Raw genomic sequence first — 17403 nt, 5'->3', positions numbered from 1 at the left:
TACACTATTTCTCTGTTTGTTGTTTTGAGGAAAATGCTCAACAAGTTATGATTTTCACTGCAAGTTACGAGCTTCGCTGAAAACAAGAATGATTTTGATATCTCTATGGTAGCCCCAAAGTGAATGGTATCCCAAACTTCCTCTTCTGGCAGTAGATGTTCCTCGCCTTCTACCGTTCAGGAGAGATCTTTTCAGACAGTCTTAGCCTATTTGAGAAGATCCCATCAAATCTCCATATGCTTCATCTGACCAGTTGGAGACTGTCAACCATCTGTTACAAGCTAGAGGCTTTTCATGAGTGGCAGAAAAGCATTCTTAAGTCTAAAACCCTCCACTGTTAGCCTATCTATAACAGTGGTCAGTTTATAGATCTGGGTGCTTGTCCAGAGGGATATCCAACACCCGTACCACTATATCTATCCTGATTAAGTTCCAGTATCTCAGGAATGCAAAGCAGTTTTCTGTCCCAACAATCAAAGGATGTTTCAATTCCTATTATGGTTTACTATGAAATTTGGACATAGTCCTCCAGGATTTAACATTACCTCAGTTTAAGCCTTTGGATAAGGCATCTCTTTAGAACTTTGAAGACAATTACTTTTAGCTCTCACTACAGCAAAGCATATTAGTGAGCTTCAAGCTCCTTCTGGTATGTGGGCTTTATTCTCGTGCAAACTTCCCTGCTTTCATCACTTAGAGCTAAAAGATGTACAGTAGAAGTGAAAGCCCTGCCCAGATTTGAGACAATGAACTAATTTAACTGCTTTAATAGGTAATGAAGGAGTGGCTTTATGTCCAGTTAGAACTAAGGGTCTACCTGGACAGACTTAAACCTTAAGAGGAGTTAAAAATTTATACTGTGGGGTTGAGAGGCCAAACAGTCCATGTCCAAGAATGCATAAGTCAGTGCACAAGGAACTGAATCCTGAGCTTTTTCCATTTTTTTTTTTTTTTTTTTAAGTGTCTGTGCTGTGAGAACATTTTTTTTAATTTCCTTTAAACCCTTGCACCAGAAAAGGTTGTCAACACAGCTCAATACAGTAGAGGTGTAACTGCTTCTGCCACAAATCATTTGCAAAACATTAAAATTTCATATGAAATATGAGAGTAACCTTCCTCTCCTATCATTAGTTATTAAGAAATCCTGGTGTTGAATTTTGTGAGCATGAAGGTACACATTGGTGTATAGGAGTGCATCTTCATATCTGAAGGTAGTTGCTGTCTTTAGTTTTGGACTGTCAGTTATATGCTTTCGACTCAGGCACAGGAGTCACCAGTACTCCATGAGTAAGAGTTCTTTTCCCCTGTAATGATCTTCTAACAGGTCTCGCTACAAGTGCCTTACACCCTGCTGTGGTTCCAACATCTGGTGACAGTACTTACCAGCAAGGATCACACAACAGGCAGGAATGTTAGAAGGTTTATCCCCTCATTTAAAAAAAGCCTTTAGATTGATTATCTGAAGCGTTATTCCTCTGGCTGCACTAACCCACCATCTTCATTCAATGTGGTAGTCAGCTAACTTTAACAATAGGTAAGATTCATTCCAAATAAGGAAAATTTTTATGGTAAAATTAATTACTTGGATACTTACCTACTGTGAAAATGGAAACCCATCAGCCTCCCCACATCTTAGTGAGTGGTCATGAAGAATTCTGACAAGAATGTAAACATTCCAACACCCAAGCATCATTCTTTTGTTTATTTTGAAAAATTAATTATTTATACTTACCTACTGTGAAAGTGGAAACCACCCAGCCTTCCCACATCTTAGTGGGTGGTCATGAAGAATTCTGACAAGAACGTAAACATTCTAACACCCAAGCACTATTCTTTTGTTTATTTTGAATGCCAATTGCAGTTAACAGCGCAAAGATATAAGCTAACTTTAACAGTAGGTAAGTATCTAATTTTCATGTTTTGCATCTCAAATGCCAAAGCTTTTGATTAGTGAAAAATTCTTTCTTGCTTAAGCACCTGTCCCTCTCAAGAAATCCACTTCAGCTTCATCCTCCTGGTCTTCCTAATAGTACTGTCTTTTGTCACACCTTACACAGTGTCTGACCTCAAGATGTCTCTCAAGTCCTGATACATGATTTTTAAAAAAATCTTCATTCACCATTAAATACTGTAATCTACTTTTGTTTTTTTATTATTTCTTTCTCTAATGACATTCCAGGCCTCATCTGATATCCATTTTTCCTTTTTCAATTTTTTAATACCTTAAATTTATATTTATATCATACTGTAAAGCAAACATTCAAATAGAGAATTTCAGTAATTTACAGTTCACAATACATTTACATACCATCAGTCTCCTAATAGGTACAAGTTTGCAAGCATTCTACCAACAAACAACAGTGCTCTAAATGTTACAATTTCATTACCTCTTTTCAACAAACCAGTCCCAAGGTACATATAGTTGATTATTGAAATTGAGCAAATAAAAACCCATCTGATGCACAATGTTCCAGATACCCTAAAAAAAAAGTAGCCATTATTACGTTTACTTTAAAGATTCTCTTGCGTGTTACTCTTAACTGGGAGGGGGAGGGGGTTAAAGTAAAAAGTATTACCTTGGATTTTTAAGTTCAGGCTTAGACACTCCAGGAGATCCAGTGGACCACTTGGGTTTGCAGGTGTTGCCACTATAGTCTAAAGGAACAACCTCTTCCTCCTCCTCCTCTGTTTCTGAATCATCCTGTTAAGAGAAAATAATCAATACAGTAATGCTAATTTCCTTTTTCCATTTTCAAAATCTAAGAAAATTGAACAATTCTTTATCAGCAAATACTAATACTGTATACAGTATCACCTGATTTGACATTACATTCCCCTAGGGCTGACCTAAAAGAAATTAATTAATAAAGGTGAGTTTTCAGCATGGAAAAGGAAATGGAATATTGTGATTAAACTAGGATTTAATACAATATGAAGACAAATTTTGTTTCAAAGACACAAATCTCTTTTCACTAGTCTAAACATCTGGTAAAGGTGGACAAAAGGAGTGTTAAATGGCTTGCTAACTTAGCTTTAAAAGTAATATTTCTGTTAGGCATCCAACCATAGCCTTTAATATATGGAGTATCCTTCCACACGAGCTGGAACTGCCGTATAATGGGTAGATGCAATAATGGTGAAATATATTGAAAAATATCTCTTTTCCAAGACGTGACTGCTTCCTGTGTTTGCTCACCAGTCAGTTCCTGTTGTCAATGCGTCCTGGACAATTAGCAAGTCGATGAAAACCCTTTCTTGTGGAAAACAACCCCACATATCTCATGCCATGCCTTTGTAACATGGCGCAATATTCAGTCCACATTGCATCAGAAAATTTTGTCTGGACTCGTCTATGGCATGACCAGAAGTGGGCAGTTATCAGGAACCAATCATTGTGCAGAAAATCAAAAAACTCCTTATATGGGAATAACGATTATCGTCATTAGCCCCGCCTATACAGGGGTATATAAGCTTCCAGAAGAGACTTCCCAAGACAGAAATATAGATGGACAGAGACAGTACTCAGAAGTCAGACAAAGCAAGGTTCCGACGGGAGTACCCCCTTCAGACGCCCCTTACTCTTCTCCATACAATCTTGTCCTGCCCGAAACAAAAAGAAGCTGCCAGCCCCTCCTGCTTGTAATGAGAAGTCCCTAAGCCCTCCATGTTCGAGACGAGGTGAAGCAGCTAGCCTTCCTGTCTGTGACAACATGAAGTACTCAGCCCTTCTTGCCTGTGACATGAAGTAGTCGGCCCTTCCTGCCTGTGACGAGGATGAGTCTTCAGCCCTTCCTGCCGTCCATTTGCACAGTCTCCGAATTCTTGAAGAAACGGCATTTGCTGCCTCATCTTAAAGACACCCTTTTTGTGACGTCTACAAGTCCGTTGCCGTCGTACCAGCAACATCTCGGCTGAGTTCCCAGCTGCCCTTCTGTGACGTCTTCAAGCCCGAAGTCATCGTGCCAGCATCATCTCGGCTGAAACCCCAGCCACAAAAGGATAACTCACCAACTCACCATATAAGTATTAAGATCTCTCTACCTTGCAACATGTTCCCCAATCTATAAGTGCTTAGATTTATTTTGTTTAGTGTTATGTTGATTGAGAGCAAAGGGGGAACAACATTTCGTTTTCTTTGTAAATAAGGTTGTGAATAAATGTGTTGTCAGTGAGAGTTTCTTTTTACATTCATTTCCCGTATTTCAATTGCTGGTGTTGAAACATTGTTGTTTAGAGTTTGAAAGAACCTGGAACAATTCTTGCATCACGACAATTAGTCCAAATAAAAAGCACTGTTTGTTCATAAAAAAGCACTTCAGAACAAAGAGAAAGAGATGCAGAATAAAGCAGTTCTTAAAAATGAGGTTGAGAAGACTTCTAAAAATATGTTGGAAGGGGAGAGAGTGAAATTTGCTTCCAACTCTATTTTTATGTCAACCATTTATTTCTTTTCTTACGGGTAATATATTAAGCTAACTTTTAAATGAAATTACAGTATTTTTAATTTCACTTAAAAGTTAGCTTAATACTTTGGGAGCATGATTAGGGTCATATTTAGTGTTTAAACTCTAGAAATAATAATTTAACAGCATTTTTTGAGACCGTGCCCAACTTGCGCAAAAATTTGCCTTGCACGAGGGTTTCTGGAACCTAACTTTACTTAAGCTCGTGGTATGACTGTATGTATGTGTGTGTATATGTATATGTATACTATATTATTATTATTATATTTTATTATTATATATACAATTAAAAATAAGTTTTTACTGTCCATCATTATCGCCTTACCTACGTTCTCTTTTCTCTCCTTCCAATTTGTGCTGCTCGCTCAGGCAGCGACTCCACATTTCCCCAACTACAATCTATACAAAACAATAGTATAATAGGGGGGTTAAGTTCAGGGGCAATGAAATCTCTACTTTTTATTGGTGGTTGAGTGGCAGCATGGGAAATTTTGCTCATGCTTCTTTTTCTTACCTATGTTAATGTGAGGAATTCAAATAAATACATTATTATCTCCTCTACTCACAGCCCATGTTAAAGTGAAAACATGTATTATAACTAACCTCTTCTGGATCTGTGTCAACACTAATAGCTAGTCCATCATCTGAGTCAGGGTCTTCTGTAGTGCGCATCACTTGCGGAATTTTTCGTGGCCGTCCTCTGAAATATTAAACATTTTTAACTGAACAATTAACCATTTTACTCATGATGACTAGGTTACTAAACCTAAGACCTGCCTAATTTAGTGAATACTTACTTCAGCTAACCTAAGCTAATGTAACCTATAAGCTAAGCTATAAATTCAGTCTACAGGTATACCTTTTCAATTGCTAACATTGGTCATAAAAACAAAATACTGTACCTTACTTGAAATTAATTTTATGGAAATATTTTTCTTTGGACAACCTATCCGGTACAGCCAAGCCGAAAACATTTACTTGAGTTGTGATCAGCTACATACAGTAGAAGCATAATATTCTGTATACAACAGTTATTTAGCTTGAAAAAGGATTTTGACAAAGGAAAAATCTATTTCTGGGTGAAGACCTGTGTCGCCCAGTGAAATGTCCCATATAGCACACATTTCTAGGTATAAATATTTGCTAGATATACCAAAGAAAAAAGCTATACAGCTAATAGGATGCCAGAGTTACTACCTCTGGAGCGATCATCCTCACAGGATGTCGATATGTCATCTAGAGCAGTGGAGGCCACTACCACAGATGCTTAACCCAAATAGACCTCTCCTTCCCAAAAACCCCTCTACCTAAGGGGGTGCCGTTGTGGTCCTCCTCCGCTCGCTACTACTACTTCTACCCAGAACCATCATCCCGAAATAGCATCCAAGCTTTGGCCAGCTTAGGATGGGAAAAAAGAGGGAAGGGTTCACTGGGCGACACAGGTCTTCACCCAGAGATAGATTTTTCCTTTGTCAAAATCCCTTTTCTGGGATTGACCTGTGTCACCCAGTGAAATAGTAGCAGAGAATTGGCCATAAAAGCTTGTAAAAATAAAAAAGTTAAATGTCAAAATCAAGAAATTTTTACTAAGGAAAATAAAATTAATTTTGAATATGCTTTTTACTTATCCAAATAGTATAACAAATTATTTAAATCTGCATATGTTAAGAACAGTATACAAACAATCTAGCTAAAAATATTGTTTTAACAGTTTAACTAAAAACCATCACCTAAAATAACAAATATTGGTGAAAATTTTAACAAGGATGGTATATACAAAGACAGGAGTGGTTTGTGAAGCAACCCAAACCCAGTCGACAAGGTAGAAAGGCAGGGAATACAAGCGAGGCAGGTAGGTGAGAGGTATACCAATTGGTAGGGCAAGCAAACTAAATTACATATTACATTTAAATAACATGATACTAAGCTGACTCTGGAGAACCAATGTTCCCTGCAGTGACAGCAGAAAATTTTAGAGCCTCTAAGGACTTAAGGTAGCGACGTTTAAAAACTCTTGGGGATTTCCAGCCCGTATATTTCTTAATTTCATCAAAATTCATATGTTGAAAGTAATAAACTGAGGTGGCTACAGCACGGATATCATGGACCTGGGGGATTGAATCCGGGTTGGCTTGTTTAATAAAATAAAGGATTTGTTGTCTAATACCATTCAAGGAGATGGTTCCACCATTCTCTCTAACAAAAAGGGGACCTGAAAATCTTTGAGAAGCCCTTTCAAGGTAAGCTTTTAAGGTAACTACTGGACATAAGGAAGGATCTTCCAGAAGAGGTATGATCTTCCAGGGAGACCACCTATTTTGAGGATCTTCATTCTTGGCTAAAAAGGTTTGGTCCGGAGAAAGTAGAACCTCTCCTGACGGGAGGAAATCCACATGATTCGACTCTCTAGAAAGGGCTGAAAGTTCAGAGATTCTAGCTCCTGAAGCCAGGCTAATTAAAAACAGCATCTTCCTAAGAAGAGTCAAATAAGAGCAAGATTCATTATTTGTGTCTGAAGCTAATCTTAGAACGTCATTTAAAAACCACGAAACCGTTTTAGGACGGATTGTTGGTCTAAGACGAGCACAAGCTTTAGGAATGGAGGAAAAATACGAATCTGTTAAGTCAATGTTAAATCCCAACTGAAATATCTTCTTTAAGGCGTATTTAGTCGTAGTAATAGTAATAGCAGCTAGGCCTTTATCAAAAAAGGGCCTTAAAAAATGAGATTGATATAAATTTTTTTTTTTTTTATGAGATTCTTAGTCATTGTATGAACGTCTGATTCTTTCAGAAAGTTGGCAAGTTTTTTCTTACTGCCGAGTCATACTGACGGAGAGTAGATTCTCTTTTATCTGATTCTAGAAACATTGTGTTCAAAGGATCAATATTAGCATTTTCTGTGCCGTGAACTTCATGAAATCCATAAAGTTAGGGCATTCAACATTCCTGAGGAAGCTGACACAGTCTGAGTTGGTACTACTTGGGTTAACTTTGGATGAGGAATCTGATTGGCTCTGAGTTTCAACTCTAATAGAAGAGGAAACCAGTTGCTCTTGGCCAGTTGGGGCTACTACGGCTATCCGGCCTTTGAATGACCTGAGTTTGTGTAGAACTTTCCACAGAAGGTTTACTGGTGGGAACAGGTAGACCTTCTGCCATTTGTTCCAGTCTACTGACATTGCATCCGTGGCGTGAAGCTCGAGGGTCCAGGTTCGAGCTATGTAACACAGTAGTTTGTGATTCGATTCCGTGGCAAACAGGTCCACCTGAAGTCCCGAATCTGTTGGCAAATCCAGTTGAAGGAATTCTTGTCCAGAGACCATTCTGATTCCAAAGGAGTCGTTCTTGACAGAGAATCTGCAATCACGTTTCTTACCTGACAGATGCGTGGCGGACAAGTGCCAATGATTTTCATTGCTAATGAAAAGATTGCTATCATTGCATGATTTATGTGACTTGATATGGAACCTCCCTGTTCAGACAATGAACTATCACTGCACTGTCCAGGACTAATCTGATATGTATGTTCCTGGCTGGACGTAGCGTTTCAGAGTCAGGAAAACCGCCATCGCCTCTAGAATATTGATATGGAAGTGACGAAAAAGATTCGACCAGGTTCCTTGAACTTTTTTGTATTGTGAGTAACCTCCCCATCCGGTCAAAGATGCGTCCGTGTGGATGACCAAAGCTGGTGGAGGGAGTTGTAGAGGAATTGATTTGGAAAGACTTTTGGCCGTTGTCCAAGGTCGGAGTCTTTTCTTTAAGATTGGAGGTATGAGGGAGACTTTGTCCCTGAGATTGTCATTGGCTCGACTCCGCCACACTCGATTTATGTCCTTCAGTTTTGCTTTGAGAAGTAGATCTGTTACTGATGCAAACTGAAGAGAACCTAAGATTCTTTCTTGAGTGCGATGAGAGGCTCGTTTGCACCTGAGAAACTGTCTCGTTGCTTTGGCTATCTCTCTGCATTTTGCCGGCGGAATTGAAAGTTTGTGGGTGTTTAAGTCCCACTGGATTCCTAGCCATTGAAATTGGGATGCCGGAATCAGACGAGATTTCTTTGTATTTATGTGAAATCCTAGATACTCTAGAAACTTAATGACCTTTCTGGCCGCCTTCCGGCACTCAGTGTCGTTGGGAGCCCAGATTAGCCAATCGTCTAGGTAAGCCACGAGCCTGATGCCTTGAGACCTCAGTTCCTGTACCACAGTTTCTCCTAGCTTGGTGAAGATCCTGGGTGCTATGTTGAGCCCGAAAAGGCATTACTCTGAAGGAGTAAGCCTGTTTGCCTAGTCTGAATCCTAGGTAGGAGAGAAGTTTCTCGCTATCGGGACATGATAATAAGCGTCTGTAAGATCTATAGAGGTGGTGACGGCCCCATGGGAAGTAAGGTCCGCACCTGAGAGGCGGTCAACATACGGAACTTGTCGCATTGAATATAAGAATTCAGAGTTGATAGGTCCAATATCACTCTTCTTTTGTCTGAGTCTTTCTTTGTGCACGCTGAACAAGCGTCCTTGAAATTTTAGATGTCTGACTTTCTTTACTGCCTTCTTTAGAAGAAGGTCTTTTGCATATTCTAACAGATCCGGTGTTGGGGTCTGATAGAATCTGACTGGTGGAGGAGGTCCTTCTATCCAGCTCCACCCTAGACCTTTTGAAACAATACTGTGGGCCCATGGACTGAAGGTCCAATGGTCCCTGTGAAGGTGCAAGCTCCCACCTACCTAAGGAGGCTCATTTGTTTGAGGGCTTATTGTCTCTGCCTCCTCTTGAGCCTCTGCCTCTAGACTGGGGTCTAGATCCAGCCCTGTAAAATCCACCTCGACCTCTAACGCCCCTGGACTGGCGGTAGCCTTTGAAAACGAGCCTTGAGTTTCAAGGTGGGGTAGAATACTGGGAAGCTACATAAGCCGCTGAGCCAGCAGAGTGGTGAGCCGGTTTGTTCAACAAGACATACTGAGGTTGCCCCTTGGAGGTGGAAGGTTGGGCAACTTGAGCGACGGGAACTGCCTGGACAACTGTCTGGGTCTGAGGGGCTTATGCGGGTGGTATACCTCCTTGTCCTCTTCCTTCCCTTAGGCTGAGGCCCGAAGACTCAGAAGACTTCCTCTTAAAGGGAAGTCCCCAGCGAATCGAAGATTCTGGTTGGCCCTGGAAGCTTAAGCTGATGACGGTGTTGACCACGTCATCAGGAAAGAGGTTAGCTCCCCAGATAGAAGATTTAATGAGCCTGTTTGGCTCATGCCGGATGGAGGCGTCAGCCAGCACATGTTTCCGGCAGTTCCATCTTGCTACCACAAAGTCATACAAATCACTCTGGAACGAAGCCAGAAGTGATTTGGTCAGAATCCGGAATAGAGGTTCGTCTTTGTACACAGCCGATGTCAACTCCGCCGAGGTGACGGAGTTGATGGATCTGCTGAGACGGCATCTAGCATCGTATTCTGCTTTGATCAGGGACTCCGGAATCCTGGGCAACTGCTCGCTGAATAGATCCGAAGTGCACTCCGGATCCAGCCTACCTACTGTGAAGGTTTCAGGAGCCCCAACCCAGCAATCCAGGTCTCCCGGAAAGAGAAGAGATGTAGAGTCCGTCTCACGAAGCTGAGGCATCAGCTTCTCCTCTATTCCGGCCTGCAGAGTTAGCTCAGCTATCTTAGAAGTACAAGGAGTGGGAATATCCTCGTGGACAATGAACATAGTATACCGCCTCTTGTGAGGAGTTAGCTTGGTATTGGCACAGTCCCAATCAGACAGTATTCTGACCCATGCCGACTGTGCTTGGTCCCTGGGGAAGATCACCGTTTCCCTGGGAACCTTGTCTTCCCTTACCAGGGCTTCCTCCGATAAACGGGCATATCCCGGGAAAGGAAAAACAAGATCCGCCAGGAAGAACTCGTAGTCTTCCACAGGACGGGTGCCACAACCTTCGATGGTTAATTTACCATTAGCAAAGGGGGCATTGAAGGCGAGACGCCAAGGATTACAGTCCTCATACGCTGGTAGCTTCGAGGCGTCCGGAATGGAGTAACTCTGTTGCTGTACCGGACCGGAATTAACGAGTCCGGCAAGCGAGTCCTCTTGTGTCTTCAGTCTCTCAGCTAGAGACTGAACAAACCTGCCAGATGTCTCTAGACTCGAGGCAAGATCTCGAGACATCGTCTCAAATTGAGAGTCTACCTGGGCAGATATCTTCCTCATGAGGATTTCTGCGAAGGCCTCAGGGTCGAAATCAGGTTTTTTAGACTTGCCCGCCTTGGGTCTCGACCCCTTAGAAGGGGGAGTAGCCTTCTGAGAGGAAGTTGAAGGTTTGGGGGCCAACGACAACCTGGCGGAACTTGGCATGGCCGGGATCTTCAGGAGTTTTGATAATTTAGGTAATGTCTTCGTCTTCGCCAAGGACTTCACCTTGGGGATCACCGACCCCGAACAGGCCCCAAGGGTGGAGCCTTTAGAGAAGCCTTGGAAGGAGGAAGACGGAAGATGCAGGAGAGCTGAAAGAAATTGAATGTTTATTTCTACCTGCCTCACTTACATCCCTACCTTCCTCCTCCGGATCGATGGCCATTGGTTCAACGTGGATATTGATGTTGGCCACTTCCTCGCACAGTTCTTGCTGATCTTCTGGTGGGACTTGGGTCTCAATCCTAATCCTGTTAATCAGGGGCTCCGCCACTTCGGGAGCTACTGCTGCAGAGGACCTGGCCATAGGATAAAGGATGTTGCAAATGTCCTCTGCTAGCACATAGGGGCGTCCCTGACCAACGTTGCGACCGAAGCCGCCGACCCAGATCTTCAGTGTAGCAAGAGATGAGGCTTGGCGGGACCGAGGGACCTGAAACCGGATATAATGTCAATATAAGGAATTGACGTGTAAATTCTTTTGTTTTAGGAGATGCACTTCAAACCTGTTTGAAATATTCATACGAGTATGCCAAAAGGTAAACGTACCGAATCATCAATCATGTCTTGGTAGAGGGAGTAGCATACATCGCAGCCATCTGGATGCCAGACGAGATGATCATCCACCTCGACTGCGCAGCTGGCATGAGACCTGCATGCTACGTGGCCACAGGGTTGCTGTAAATAAGCATTACAGCCCGGCTCCTGACAATGAACCACCTGTAAGAGGAATTGATACATGAGTATCAAAGAGATAACACCGGAACAGATTCACGGCTGCGGAGAAAGACTAAACTAATAAAAACTTAAAATAATTACTTTTCCCCCCACGCCAGAGTTGAGATCTGGGGTAAACAATAAGGTTACGGCAGAACGTTCCAGTACAATCAGAACAGGGAAGCCAGGCCTGAAGTCGACTGCACCGGAAAGCAATTCCGGTGATGCCGGAACGTCTCGTCAAAATTAACCTCACAGAAATCAACAACCGAGTGGAGGAAAAGGCTAGTCGCCGGAATGAAGGTTCCGGGACTGATTCCCCGGAACATAGTTCACGGAAAATAGGTAATAACTAAAAATTAAAATTAAAATTAAAATTCAGCCCAGCATCTCCACAATTCCGCCATAAAAAGGAAGGCACCGACGCTCAAGCTATTGTTCCTATTAGGAACAAACAGCGAGCTAACAAAAGCCGCCGGAACAGATCCGGATAGCTGAACGGCGGAGAAGTAGGGGCAGAGAAAACATGGCGACTACAACAGGTCAGGTGCCTAAACACCTTCCACGAAGCGTCATCTCAACCAAAAAGGGCAAATGAGCATTGCTCTAAAATGCCCCAAAGGGAGAAGCCATGTAGACAATCGTCTGATAAAATAGGGAGTAAGAGAAAAACACGTGAAGGCGGAATAGATAATATCTATAGCCTAGCCTAACCTTCCGAAGTGAACACCTGGCCAGGTAGGCTAGGTCACGCCAGTGAGACGAACGAGAAAGGGGCACTAGCACCGAACCAAGCCTAGCACCGAACCAAGCCTTCCAAGTTTTGATGAATCAAACCGGTCAGGAAGGACGGGCAGGAGCCCATAACTCGAACGAAGGCCACCCAAGAAAACTTATCTTACCTAGGCCTAGAAAGCCAGGGTATGAAGGAAAACTGGGGCCAACATAGCCTACCTTCCGAGATTCGACAGTGTCAAACTGGTCAGGTAGGCTAATGGTTAACACTACCATATATCAGACTAAAGGTATATAAGAATATATAATAATAAAATTGAAATGATATAATAACAAAAATTTTTAAATGCACCTACGTAAGAACAGAAAGGAAAGGATAGGCTAGGCCTCCTTTCCACTATTCTAAAATGTAATAATAGTCGAGCGCGTCAGAACGAGCGAAAATTAAAACTATCATTATGTAAAAAGGAGCATATAATAAAAAATCTTCCAAGACGTCAGAAGATATCGGAGCATCAAGAGGTTGGGGACTACAACCACGAATGAAAACAAAAATGGCTGCTCCGAGCCGACAAGGCGTAAGTTATTAAACAGGACAAAAATTGTCCAAACGGGTCCCAAACCATTGAATACTCAACTTAGATGAGGATGCGTCCTGTTGATTGAAGCCATAATGATGAAACCAAATGCCAAAATAAGCAAAAAAGGGGCACAAAAACACACCAACGAAATCAACGTGTGTGAACGAGAAAGCGTGCTATGAGAGGATGATGGTTCTGGGTAGAAGTAGTAGTAGTGAGCAGAGGAGGACCGCTGTAACGGCACCCCTTAGGTAGAGGGGTTTTGGGAAGGGAGAGGTCTATATGGGTTAAGCATCTGTGGTAGTGGCCTCTACTCGCTCCTAGATGACATACCGACATCCTGTGAGGATGATCGCTCCAGAGGTAGTAACTCTGGCATCCTATTAGCTGTATAGCTTTTTTCTCTGGTATATCTAGCAAATATTTATACCTAGAAATGTGTGCTATATGGGACATTTCACTGGGCAACACAGGTCAATCCCAGAAAATAAACCAAACCCTCCTAACACTATTTATAGGCTATATCACTTCACCTTTATGCAAGAAAAGTAAACTACCATAGACCGTCTCTCTTTATACCAGTTTCTCCTTGCTAATATACCATACAGTACAAAGATTTCTAAATGGTAGTATGGACATTCTTCTTCAGATGTGTGTTGCTTAACATATGATCACACATGTCCAAGGTCCCAAAAAATTATAACTGAATAATCTTAACTGACTAAAGAAAGATGTTCTACATTCAAACATAAAAACAAATGCAGAGAAGGAAATATACCAGTTCTTGGTTAGAACCCTGTACAAGTTAGTCATAAAAACAACATATGCTGTATTAAGTAGCATGCCTAACTTGTAAAGAATTCTATTAGCATGTGGGGAGAGGATAACAACAAAGGTTAGATGGGCATAGTACACAACACACAAGAAATTATTTTAATATAGTTTTAGTGATATACAGTATTTAGAGTTCAATTTTTTTATTAACAATGTTAAGTGGTATATTTATAAAGAAAAATTCTCAATTATTTTAATAAAAAGTTTTGTTACTGTTATAAAATTGTTCGTTTAGCTGTTGTGATGGCTCAGTGTTCCGTATTTTCATAGATAAAACCACCAAACACAGTGTGGAAATATCAGAAAGTGATTCTCGGTTGTTTTTTGCAGGACCTAGTACTGTACAGGCAATCCCCACAGGACGGTGAAGTAAAATTCAAAGTTGGTGATATTAAAGTCAATGGTAGCAAGTTGGCAAAAGTTCATGAGTAAGTGTTCCCATTATTGATTTCTTTGTGTTTTCCGTGTGTTCTTCTTATTATTGTTTTGTGTTTTGCAACAGTTATATTCAGTATAAAGTATTCATATTGCATTCTACCACTACCATACAACTATTTTCAAAACTACTTTCCCTTATTTTTTTCCGGTCATCATAATCTTGGTTTTACTTTTCTGATTTCCAATAATCTCTTTTCCCATTATACTAATTTTTTTAACACCCCTAAGACCTCTTGCTTTGATTCAGCTGTTAACACTATGTCACCTGCATATAGAAACTCCTAAAGTCTCCTTTGTAGCTTCTATCATCATTTAGATAAAGATTAAGTTCTCAGTACATATTTTTGATAGATACCAACATTTACCTCAGATTCTTCTGACAGCATGATGTGATACTGTTACTTGCTCAGTGAGTCTTTTTAATACCCTCTTTCTTTGCTATCCCCACCTAATTGTTTTCTTTGGTACTCAGTCACATACTTTCTTCTTTCTTTTCTCTGTGGTATTTCATCATACATATTGCCTTGGGATGGCCTTCCTTAAATAAGCCAAACTAACAAGTGCTAGCTATGTCAGATTTCCCAAACATGTCTTCTAGCACTTTTTCAGCAGTCTTACTTTCCCATATTTAGCAAACAGGCCTGTATCATATTTTCCTCTTTGCATTATTGTTACAATATTCTCCTAATATTCTTTTGTTCCCATATCCTTGTTGTTTCTTCCTATAATCTGACTGCTGATTTTCTTCAGCTGACTTTTACAACTCACATGGTTGTAAAACTCCTAAATTACTTTATTATTTTAAATGTCCCAACCTCTTTACATGTCACATTTTCTGTTGGTCCCCCCAGCACTTTTTTCAGCAATCTTACTTCTCTGCATTGTTATTCAGAAGATGAAACCTATTTGTGTGGAACAAGCCCACAGGGGCCATTGACTTGAAATTCAAGCTTCCAAAGAATATGGTGTTCATTAGGAAGAAGTAAGAGGAGGTAAAGGAAAATACAGAAAGCAGAGATCTCACTTATTAAAAAAGAAAAAATTAATAAATTAGGAATTAGATAAAAATGTACAGTATTAAAATGCAAGGAGAATAGTATTAGGGTAGTAATGCATTGCATCTTTGCTTGATCTTCTGAAGTTCCAATTGCACTGCATCCTCTGGGAGACTGTTCCACAGTCCAGTGGTGTGAGGAATAAAGAACCTCTGAAACTGAGAGGTTTGACAGCAAGGCACATTTAACTGCATATTGATTATTATTACTATTATTATTAAAACAGTTTAAAACCAGACCAGTGAGCTACCTATCACCTCTCATAGGGCTGGCCTGAAGGATTTGGATGAAATGACAGGCCTAGGCTAGAAGCCTAGCATTGGGACCAAATAGATCATTCGATATGGTGATGAATGAAAGAAAATGAAATTAAAAACCTGCACAAAGGCATACGCTCTCATACTGGAACATACTCATACAATAAATACTTTTATACTCATGTTTCCTTATATACTCACGAAAAGGTATATTAAAATAAATTACAATTTTAAAATTTAGTTATTTTAAAATTCATTAGACCCCTAAGGGTTTATGTATTTTTATTATTTACTTTTTGTATTTTATCAAATAAATCACAGCTCCTCATGAACATTAAAATTGGCATTACTGAAAATATAGAAGATTCTGACGAAATGTCCTTCATTGATCTATTTTCAGAATTTTATAATCACTGCAGGTTATATTTTGGACATTTACACAATACATGTTTGACTGTTATCAACACTTTGCAATCTGGGCATTTGGGAGGAGGGCCACATGAACTGTTCATTATGTGCCCATGTGTCAGACAAGTATGGCCAATTCGAAGACGCGTCAGAATGACTTGTGTGGGTCTCTCTTTCTCTGATATTATCCACTCCATTTTCCAGCACTGGATTTTATGTTTTAATTTATCCCTTAAATGCCAACTGGATGTATTGTAAGTCGACTAAAATTGTCTGTTGGGTGACGAGTGGATGTACCGTATGTCGACTACAAAAAATTTCAACCTTTGGTCAACTTGGACTCGACCGAAATGGTAAAAAAAACGCAATTGTAAGCTAAAACTCTTATATTCTAGTAATATTCAATCATTTACCTTCATTTTGCAACAAATTGGAAGTCTCTAGCACAATATTTCCATTTATGGTGAATTTAAAAAAAAAAAACTTTTTCCTTACATCCGCACGGTAACTCGGCCGAAAATTTCAGATATTCTTTCGTCATTTTGTCGTAACTTTTGCACCGTTTTATATTAGCCATTACATAAAGTTTTATATATAAAAATGTGCGCAATTTCATGTAAAATACAACAAAAAACAACCCATGGTTGTAGCTTCTATCAGTTTGGAAATATTTTCATATAAATCACGATAAGTGCCAAAATTTCAACCTTCGGTCAACTTTTTGACTCGACCGAAATGGTTTAAAAACGCAATTGTAAGCTAAAACTCTTACATTCTAGTAATATTCAATCATTTACCTTCATTTTGCAACAAATTGGAAGTCTCTAGCACAATATTTCGATTTATGGTGAATTTTTGAAAAAAACTTTTTCCTTATGTCCTTGCTAAAGAGTTAACTCAGCCTAACATCTCAGAAATTCTTTTGTCACTTTGTCGTAATGTTTGCACCGTTTTATATTAGTCATTACATAAAGTTTTATATATGAAAATGTGCGCAATTTCATGTAGAATAGAACAAAAAATAACTCATGGTTGTAGCTTTTATCAGTTTTGAAATATTTTCATATGAATCACGATGTGCCAAAATTTCAACCTTCGGTCAACTTTGACTTGACCGAAATGGTCGAAAAATGCAATTGTAAGCTAAAACTCTTATATTCTAGTAATATTAAATCATTTACCTTCATTTTGCAACAAATTGGAAGTCTCTAGCACAATATTTCAATTTATGGTGAATTTTTGAAAAAAAACTTTTTCCTTACGTCCACACGGTAACTCGGCCGAACATCTCGGAAATTCTTTCGTCACTTTGTCGTAATGTTTGCACCGTTTTATATTAGTCATTACATAAAGTTTTATATATGAAAATGTGCACAATTTCATGTAGAATACAACAAAAAATAAATCATGGTTGTAGCGTTTATCAATTTTGAAATATTTTCATATAAATCACAATAGAAAAAATTTGACCTTTGGTCAACTTTAACTCGACCGAAATGGTTGAAAA

General features: G+C 39.9%; 1 protein-coding gene and 1 long non-coding RNA gene across 2 annotated transcripts in view; one reads left to right on the top strand and one right to left on the bottom strand.

The window, feature by feature from the left end:
- The window catches only part of LOC136853476 (uncharacterized), a 159093-nt gene that overhangs the window by 39479 nt on the left and 102211 nt on the right, over positions 1 to 17403 (top strand). Inside the window, exon 2 of the long non-coding RNA XR_010857474.1 lies at positions 14069 to 14166. This is a non-coding gene — a long non-coding RNA (uncharacterized lncRNA). The remainder of the gene's footprint in view (positions 1 to 14068; positions 14167 to 17403) is intronic.
- NC2alpha (negative cofactor 2 alpha) overlaps positions 1 to 17403 on the bottom strand; it is a 103046-nt gene that overhangs the window by 19375 nt on the left and 66268 nt on the right. Inside the window, exons 6-7 of the mRNA XM_067129083.1 lie at positions 5067 to 5163; positions 2577 to 2701 (exon numbers count right to left, since the gene is read on the bottom strand). Of these exons, the coding sequence (XP_066985184.1) occupies positions 2577 to 2701; positions 5067 to 5163 (222 nt within the window). The remainder of the gene's footprint in view (positions 1 to 2576; positions 2702 to 5066; positions 5164 to 17403) is intronic.

This window comes from Macrobrachium rosenbergii, chromosome 27 (assembly GCF_040412425.1).
Source record: "Macrobrachium rosenbergii isolate ZJJX-2024 chromosome 27, ASM4041242v1, whole genome shotgun sequence".
NCBI lineage: Eukaryota > Metazoa > Arthropoda > Malacostraca > Decapoda > Palaemonidae > Macrobrachium > Macrobrachium rosenbergii.
This window is presented reverse-complemented; position numbering and strand designations above follow the sequence as displayed.